The sequence below is a fragment of the Fukomys damarensis genome, unplaced genomic scaffold, assembly GCF_012274545.1.
Source record: "Fukomys damarensis isolate Sample0158 unplaced genomic scaffold, DMR_v1.0_HiC HiC_scaffold_5, whole genome shotgun sequence".
Classification (NCBI taxonomy): Eukaryota; Metazoa; Chordata; class Mammalia; order Rodentia; family Bathyergidae; genus Fukomys; species Fukomys damarensis.
The window spans coordinates 37,771,997-37,781,129 of NW_022900917.1; the positions used below are offsets into that span (position 1 = coordinate 37,771,997).

Sequence of the window (9,133 nt, forward strand, 5' to 3'; positions counted from 1 at the left end):
TCTCTCCCTCCGCCCTCCCCCTCCCTCTTTCTCTCTCCTTCCAGTTTGCTAAATTCTGTTAAGAGAGTGATATATTCAATTCTTTAAGCACGTTTAGATCATGAACTTGGTGCCCTTTCAAAATTTTTTGCTGCTGAGTGCGGTGGTGCATGCTTGTCATCCCAGCATTTGGGAGGCTGAGTCAGGAGGATTGCTGCAAGCCAAACTAGGCTACATAGTGAGTTCAAGACCAATTTGAACTGCATAGTAAGACCCTGTCTCAAAAAAAAAAAATTTTTTTTTTTTTTTGGTCAAGTAGGAATTGATGCTATAAGTTTTGAAGAAAATGAGTTTTTTATGGCAAATTTTAAAAAATAAGTTTTGTGGCTGTTAAGGAATTAATACTCGCTTCTAAAGAATTTACAATGTGTAATTCCTCCTTTTAGGAAGCAGGGAAAAAAAGCATTTTTAATCTCCAGAAAGTGCAGAAAATAGCTTTTATATAGGCAGTAGTTCAATTGGAAGAGTCTTAATTCTTACTGTTTGATTAGGTAAATATTTGTCATAAATAGAATAGTTTACTACTTTTTCCCTTCTGAATTTAAAATATACATGATATCTGTGATGGATAATTTCTTCAGATTCTAAAATAGGTAGTGATTAGAGCTTAATTGTTCCCAGACTGCATCAAAGGTAAACTGACAAACAATGAAAATGAGTAGTGATATGAAACTGGTATATAACTTGATATTGTTTCTGGTAATCAAGTCTATTTTTAAAAAGCCTGTTGTTTTTGAGAATTGAGATATTTGAAACTTGTTAATACTTCTTCCTAAAAATAGAAGAGGTGGAACTGTGTATTCAAAGAAAATTTTTTAAATAAAGAATTCAATGTCACCAGTTCTAAGCCTTTATGGTTACTGCTGCTCATATTTCTTGATCTCATTTTTATTAAAATATTTCGTACATAGATGAATGCTTAAAATTTATGGTTATATAAATTGGTTTTTAAGAAATGTGAGGCTTAGCTATATTTTACTTTGCTGACAATTCATTATCAAAATCAGCTATACCACTATTCTTTTATACTAATGCTTTAATGCCTTTGCAGATTGAGATCTGTGAAGAAAGTGTCTTTGAATCTGCACACCAACAGCTCCCCTACTCCCAGCTAGATTGAACCTGGCCTTTGTGGTGAGCTACATCCCTAGACCTTTTAACTTTTTCTTTTGAGACAGGGTCTCATTAAATCACTAAATTGCTCAGACTGGGCTCAAACTTTTGATTCTCCTGCCTTATATCCCAAGAGTTCTGGGATTACAGGTGTGGCTACCATAACTGCTTTGGTGTACTTTAAAATATTTTTAATTTTTTTTTAAGATGAGGTTTACGTTGTCCAGGCTGGCCTTTAACTTGTGATCTTACTGCCTCAGCCTCCTGAGGATGAGATTACAGATATGCGCTACTGCACTCAGCTAATTAATTTTTAATTCCCCCTTTTCTTTCTGTCTCTTCTCACATGTTAAGTGTAGCAGGCTAGCAGTTTTTTATGATTAGAAAAGCTAGTGTAGCAAAATTAGTAAAATGTCAGATATTTTTTTAAGGAAAACATTTATTGGTACATTTTAGATATACATAATGATAACACTATCATAGGGAATTTGCACCTGTACATGATATATCCTGCCTTCTTTTTATCCCGAGATTTTTTTTTTTTAAATTTTGCGAGGTATCAGGGATTGAACTCAGGACCTTGCGCTTGCAAGGCAAGCAGTGGAACCACCGAGCCAAATCCCTGGCCCTTTTCTCCAGACTTTTTTAAAACCTAAAAAAGTTTCTATACAAGTAAAATACATGGGGTTTTTGTTATCTAATTATATTTCATTAATAGATGCTTAATTTGTTGAGTAATGAATTTAAATAAGCTATTAGCCATAATTTATTCTTTAGTACAAATACCTGAGGGAATTTTATTTGTTTACTTTTTGGTGGGGACTCTTTTAAAACCTTATTGCTCAACTTACTGTTTTTCCTTTTAAATTTCTAAGCCATTTTGCGATATGGAATTATTTCCCTAAAATAATTTGTGGAAGACTTTTGTTTCTCAGCATAAATTATGCATTAATATAAAAACTGGATTATTATCTTCAGAGACATGAAACATAAACATGTACTTGAAACTTAGTGCTCTGTCCTGAAAGTTAAAGTTAATGGTTCTAAGTATGATCCTGGTAAGTGAGGTGTTAATAGTAACTTTAATTCTCAAATTTAGTGTTAAGACTTGCATTTGGTGATGAGTCTCCAGAGTGATTTGATTACATGATTTTCTTTTTTAAGGAAAAGCTTTCTGTTGATAAAATAATATCTGAGACTCTTGACTATGTGGAAGGAATGACTGAATAGAAGCTGCTCTAAACATACCTCGAGAACTCCAGTTGTACATGTTAAATGAAGAGTTATCTGGGAAAGGAGATCTACTTCCATTTCTTGGCATACATATTATCTGGTTTTTGAGGAAAAGTTAATTTTACAGCTGATTTTTGAAAGGCGAAAGCATAATATAAAATCTTAGTAGACTTTGACTGATTATGTGACATAACTTGTCAGATTTTCTGGTGTGTAGAAAGATGAATAATCCTGCCTGTCTTTTAAAGCCTGAAACAGAATATTTAAAGAATTTTATAGATTTTTGTCAAATACTATGAAAATGCAAATCTCTTTATAGTTAACCATAGACTGTTTATATAAACACAAATTGATTGCCAGATTCCAGGTAAAATAATTATTTGGATGGGTTATTATTGGGTTAATTATCTAGAAGCCAAGAATTAAGTGCATGTTCAGGTCAAAATAAATTTGTTCATTTTAGTTGGTACCATTTTTCTTTCAATATTCATAAATAACAGATTGTGCATTTTATTAATATGAATGAAACTTATGCTTGAGGATTTGAATAGGGTGGAAGTGTATTTTATAAATTCAAATTACAAAAATATGTAACGTTACTACTTTTTAAATAGAATATAAATGTTAGATAAATCTATGTTATATATTTTTCAATACATGTATCAAACTTTTGTTAGTTGAATATAGGTTACTTTGTGTGCTTTATGGAATCCAGTTAATTTTTAATAATAAAGCAGTTGTCATTTGATGTTTTTCTGTATACTTGAATACTAAATTAGATAGAAACTACTTTATAATGTAAAACTGTATAGTGGTTCCTCTTTAGAACAGGTTATCTTTCAAGGATTATGGAAACATGTCCATTTTCAAAATAAGTGCAACAGAATGTAATTGCTTAAAACTGTTATTTTAACGAGTCATCTTTACTTAGCTAGTTTGCTGGTCCTTTATGCTTTACTTAAGTCCTGATTAAAGACTGTTTTCAGAGAAATTTGAAATTGAGGCAGAGGTACTTGCTTAGCGTGACCATGAGTTTAATGCTGCTGAATTTAAAGTTGTATGATTAATAAGAACATACTGTAAAGTACTTTTGTATACATTTTTATTCAAGAGATTAATGAAATGAGTGACATTTGTATTCATAGAAAAAAAGTAGGAAACCAACAGAAAGGGATATTCCTGCATGTTATTCTTGGCAGGAAAAAAAAATAAATATACTCTGTTGATACTCTTAAATTTTCTTTTCTGCAGGGAATCTGCTTGCCCCAGTGCCTTAGTCTACTTTTAGACAGCTGTACTACCATAAAAGATACCTTATCGCAACAAGCTCTTTCTGCAGCTCCAAACAATTAGATTAGTAGATGGCTAGATAAGTACTGCAAGAGATTCCTTTGTACCCTTTATTATATCCTTAAACAATTATTTCTGCCTTGTATAGCAAGTCTGACTTTTCTCCATTCGTGTAAGCTGCTGTGGATAAGTGATTCTGTTACATTGCTCTACCTATTCACACTAAGGTAACACATAACAAAGTTAAATGAGCTGAGTTGAAAGGTCAGATGAGGGGCCAGGGATTTAGCTCAGTGGTGCAGATGCCTGCTTCGCAAGCACAAGGTCCCAAGTTTGATCCCCAGAACCCAAAAAGAAAGAATCAAATGACACAGCAAAGCGTTTTATGTATTTGAATAGGTGAGTAGGAACGCCTCAAAGTTACAGGAGCTTGTTTCCTTCCTTCCCTCTCTGTTACTGTCTTCCTCCTTCAGGTACGTAACCTAGGACTTACTGTATGCTAAGCAATTGCTCTGTGACTGAGCTATGTCCCCAATCTCAAATAGTTTTAAAAATTGAATATCTGACTTTTAAAAATATTTGCCTCATTAATGCAAAGAATATAAGTGGGGATCCTATGTGTCCTTTCCAATTCAGTAGGATATGGAATCTAAGGGAAGTTGAAATAAACTAAGAAAGAAACCCAAGAAAATACCGTCTTATGCCTGTATCTCACCTTCAAGCATTAATGTGTGTGACTACCATCAGGCGTGAACCTAATATGATTTTATCCTCCATACTTTTCACTCAACATGAAAGAATTTATCTTTATTCTGATCCCAATAAAAGCATATTTCTCAGCTATTTTTCCTGTCATAGTTTAATGGCATTCCTATCCAACCTAGTTATCAAAGACTGCAACTTTAATCCTCTCTCATTTTTTGGTCAAGTATTAGTCTATCTTTAAATATCTCTGATACTTCTCCCTGCTCTCCAGTGTCCTTGCCATCATGGCTTTTCACTACCTGGTTCTGGGATTCCCAGGTTACTCTTCAGTTATCCACAGGCCTTTTTCCTTATGTAGTATGCAGGCTTACATTGGACTTTGGTAACATTACTGAATGTTTATCATCTGCTTTTCTGCCTGAAAGTTCTGTCACATGTCATTTAAAGGTTCGGATGTGACTAAAACCATCTGTGCTCTTCCCTCCTCACTTCCTAGCTGATCTTTGATAGCAGGCATAGCTTTGCAGTTGTGTTCCTGTTGCTAGCACATAGCACACAGAATCTAGTTTCAGGTTATGTGTATATGCAGCCCTGGGTATTGAACCTGGGGTCTTCACACTGAGCTATATCTCCTTGCCCCTGTTTTGAGACAAAGGTCTCAGCTGCTGAATTGCCCAAGCTTTGCTCAAACTTGAGATTCTACTGTGTCTACCTCAGGAAAAAATGGTTTTTCAAAAATCATTAATCGTTAGTCATTGATTTTTGCCTTTTTAATATGTGTTTCTTATATCCTTACCTTGTTTTGAATATATTCACAAATTAAATGTTTTATTCCAGATGTGGTGGTGGCTCATGTCTATAATTCCAGCACTCTGGGAAGTGGAGACAGGAGTTCACAAGTGATAACTGGGCAAATTAGAGAAACTTTGTCTCAAAAATTGAATAAAAAGGATTAGGGGTATGACTCAGTGCAAAGGCCCTGGGCTTAATCCCCAATAACACTAAATAACAACTTAATTTTTTAAATGTGGCACAAAAATCAATAAAATGTTTTAAACTGTGAATATATCTGAGGAGCAGTGAGATCATAAAGGTAAACCTGCCACTCAAAAAGGTGAAAAACAGACATTAAAGAAATTAGTTGAATACTTCCCCTATGCCAGGAAGGATAGCAGATAAAGGCAAGGCATATCTCTTCAAAAGTTCTATGTAATATGTAGAAAAGTTCACGGTATAAAATGTAATTCATGAGGTGCATTTCAATGGCAGTTTCTTTTTGTTTTGAGACAGGGTCTCACTCTGTAGTTCAGGCTCACTGGTTAGCCCAAGCTGGCCTTGAACTTAAGGTGATCCTCCTGCCTCAGCCTCCCAAGTGCTGGGATTAGAGGTTTGTGTCGCCTTGCCTGGCTTCAAATGGCAGTTTCTGATTAACCCAGAATTGAGTTTGCAAAGAAGGACTAGCATACCTTTAAAAGTAAACTGTAGGTGAGTTCCAGGCAAGAATATAAAGGTCACAAGTACAGAATTCCAGGACAGGACTAGATGAAGATAAACAGGGCAATTTAGAGGCTTAGTGGGACCCTGTCTCAAAATTTTAAAAAAAGGTGGAGAGATATCCAGAAATGTAACTTTGTGCAGGCCCCAGGTTCAACTCTAAGGGCAAAACAAAAAGGGAAAACCCTTAAACACACTATCCATCTCTTACGTTTTTGTGTTCTTTTGTGGACTTTGTTTTTGGTTGGTTGTTTTCAGAATGGGGTCTTCTTGTGTAGTTCAGGCTGGCCTTGAACTCACGGGGTAGCCCAGAACGGCCTCAGACTCAGCAGTCTTCCTGCCTCAGCGTCCCTAGTGCTGGGATTACTGGCAGGTGCCACCATTCTTGGCAGTCATTCTAGTTCTTCCTTCAGGATACAAAATTAAATCCTACCCTTTTGCAGATACTTCCAAATGTTTTGTTTTGCAGTACTAGGAATTGAACCCGTTGAACCAGGGGCTTTGCAGTGAGCTATATCCTTACCTGTTTTTTGCTTTTAGACAGGATCTTGCTAAATTTCTCAGGCTGGACTTGAATTTTCAATCCTTGTGCCTCACTTGTGAGAGTGCTGGGATTACAGGCCATGTCCCCATGCCCAGCTCCTGTTTTCCTATTTTGTTTTTGAGACAGGTGCCTTAATACTTTACCCAGGCTAGTTTTGAACTCCTGGGCTCAAATTGTCTTCCATTTCACCCTCCCAAGGAGCTGGGATCCCTTAGTTTTCACACGATACATTTTCAGATACTTTCATCATCATTTTGTAGGCTCAAGACTTTCAAAGATGCTTTGAAGTTTGACCAACCAATTTATTTATTTATTTACTTTTGGTACCAGGGATTGAACTCCGGCCCTTGTGCTTGCAAGGCAGGTAGCAGAACCGCTGAGCTAAATCCCCGGCCCTGACAAGCCAGTTTAATCTTTCTGCTTCAGATCTAATATGTGGCCGTGGATTTAGCTCAGCGGTTCGGTGGCCTGCCTTGCAAGCGCAAGGACCCGAGTTCAATCCCTGGTACAAAAAAATAAATAAAAAAACAAAACTAATATATGAAACAGAATGGAGCCTACTCTCTGTTTTAGGTCAGAGATTTTTCAGGCTGTTTTTCAGAGCTCTAGGAGTTACTTGCAGGTACCTCAGGGGCACGTTTGACTATATTTCATACTGATATTCTGTATGAGTTTGCATCAGGAGATACGGTTTACTGTTTGAAACGAGCTTGAAAAACATAAAAAAACAAAACTAATATATGAAACAGAATGGAGCCTACTCTCTGTTTTAGGTCAGAGATTTTTCAGGCTGTTTTTCAGAGCTCTAGGAGTTACTTGCAGGTACCTCAGGGGCACGTTTGACTATATTTCATACTGATATTCTGTATGAGTTTGCATCAGGAGATACGGTTTACTGTTTGAAACGAGCTTGAAAAACATTACTTTTTAATAGCATCTTAAGATTAAGGAATATAGCTCAGTGGCCCTGTGCCTGCTTCGCAAGTGCAAGGCCCTGAGTTCGATCACCTGTGCCCCCCACACAAAATTTTTTTTAAATTTAAGATTAAATCCACTTTTTTTGAGAGCCATGTCTCACATGATTTTGGTTAAGGCACCTTTTAGTTTGTGTCTGTGTAGTTGGTTTTGTGTTTATTTTGTTCTCGAGTAAAGTATGTTATTCGTTTTTTATAGAATTTCATCTTCTAAAGTAAAATTTTATGTCCTATGAATTCCATCCCATTTATAAATTTCATCCCATTTGTCCTGCCATTCTAGTAAGCATTTTTGTTTTGTTAGGCTATCATGCAACATAGAGCTCTCCCTCTTATTCATTATCATATTATATCTTTTTAGGATCATAATCCTATAGCATATAGTTAGTATCTATAGCTTAGAATATTATTTAAACATTGTAGCTACTGTCAAAGTAACAACTTTTATTAAAAAAATCAAACAGGCCATCTTTGTGATCTAGGAAAGGAAATGTTGATAGCTCATGTGCACCTGGTTTGCAGGTCTCATATGGTCATTCCTTTGGTTTCTGTTTGAATTCCACATATTGCCTATGCATTTTTTTTTACTGTGTTGAAATCACATTCCAGGCCAAGAAAAAAAAAAAGGTGAGTTTGGCAGCTGTGGAGATGCATGGTAACATGCAGTACTCTCTAGACTCCCAACTGCAGCTCTTTAGGATGTGCCTCAGTTTCATAGCCAAGGCCACACTTTCCCCAAGAATCCCCCAGCTCTGTCCAAATCCTTCTCCCCTCTCCCAACACCTTCTTCTTGCACAGGTTTCAAATCTACATTATGGTTTGATTTTCCCAGCATAGTCCTCTCAAAAAATACTCTACTCACAGTACTCTTACTTTCCTAAGTCCACCTTCATGGAGAGCCCAAATCAACACAGTTGGCACTGGTTGTGATGTAAGAAGCCAGTAAGGTAGGCCTTGAAACTCAGTCACTCACTGTCTTTGTGACAACAAGGACTTCATCCCAGGTAGCATGTCAGTTATGAGGTTAGTCCCTGCCCCAGGTGATAAGTGGCAGAGTTAAAACTTTCCCCAACAGAAATTTGGAAGAAGGCTCCATCAGCAATATCTACCATGAGCACTATAATGTGTCAGGCCTTTGAAAAATATGAGGAAAAAAAAGGAATATAAGCATAATGCAATTGACTTTTTGATTAACTATTGATACCTGCTTCAGTTTTGCTACAATAAAATACCATAGACTGGGTGGTTTAAGCAATAGATTTATTTCTGTCAACTCGAAGCTGGAAGTCCAAGATCAAGGTGCTTGCAAGATTTCATTCTTAGGCCTCTTCCTGAGGCCTCTTCTTGAGTCCTGTAGTTAGCCATGATATTTTCATATGACCTTATTGTTATTGGGTGCTCGCTGAAGAGCAGGAGAGACAGGAACATCACATTGGGAGTTAGGCTTCGACATGAATTTGTGGGGGACACAGTACATCCATAGCAGCCCCTATAGAGGGATAATGAAAAGTTGAGGGCAGTTAACTATTGAAAACTGAGACAACACCAGTCTGCCTCTTAGGTAGCTGCCAAAGACAGTACCTCCTGCAGTGAGAGACCAATAAAACACGACCAAATTAGGATTTTTTTTTTTGAAATACGATCTTTTTCTGTAGTCTAGGATGGCATGACACTCATTTTTTTTGTTGTTGTTTTTATTGCCTTTTTTTTTTTTTTTTTTTTTTTTTTTTTTTTTTTTTTT

The 9,133-nt window shown here is 36.3% G+C and overlaps 1 protein-coding gene across 7 annotated transcripts in view; it reads left to right on the top strand.

Annotated features, from left to right (window-relative positions):
- The window catches only part of LOC104861106 (ubiquitin-conjugating enzyme E2 W), a 377,455-nt gene that overhangs the window by 72,766 nt on the left and 295,556 nt on the right, over window positions 1–9,133 (top strand). The window contains exon 6 of one of the 7 annotated variants that reach the window (XM_033760538.1): window positions 2,317–5,334. The exons of the other annotated variants lie outside the window; for them this stretch is intronic. Coding sequence (XP_033616429.1) covers window positions 2,317–2,333 — 17 coding nt within the window. The 3' untranslated portion in view covers window positions 2,334–5,334. Of the gene's footprint in view, window positions 1–2,316; window positions 5,335–9,133 lie in introns of those variants that run through there. 7 annotated transcript variants of the gene reach the window in all.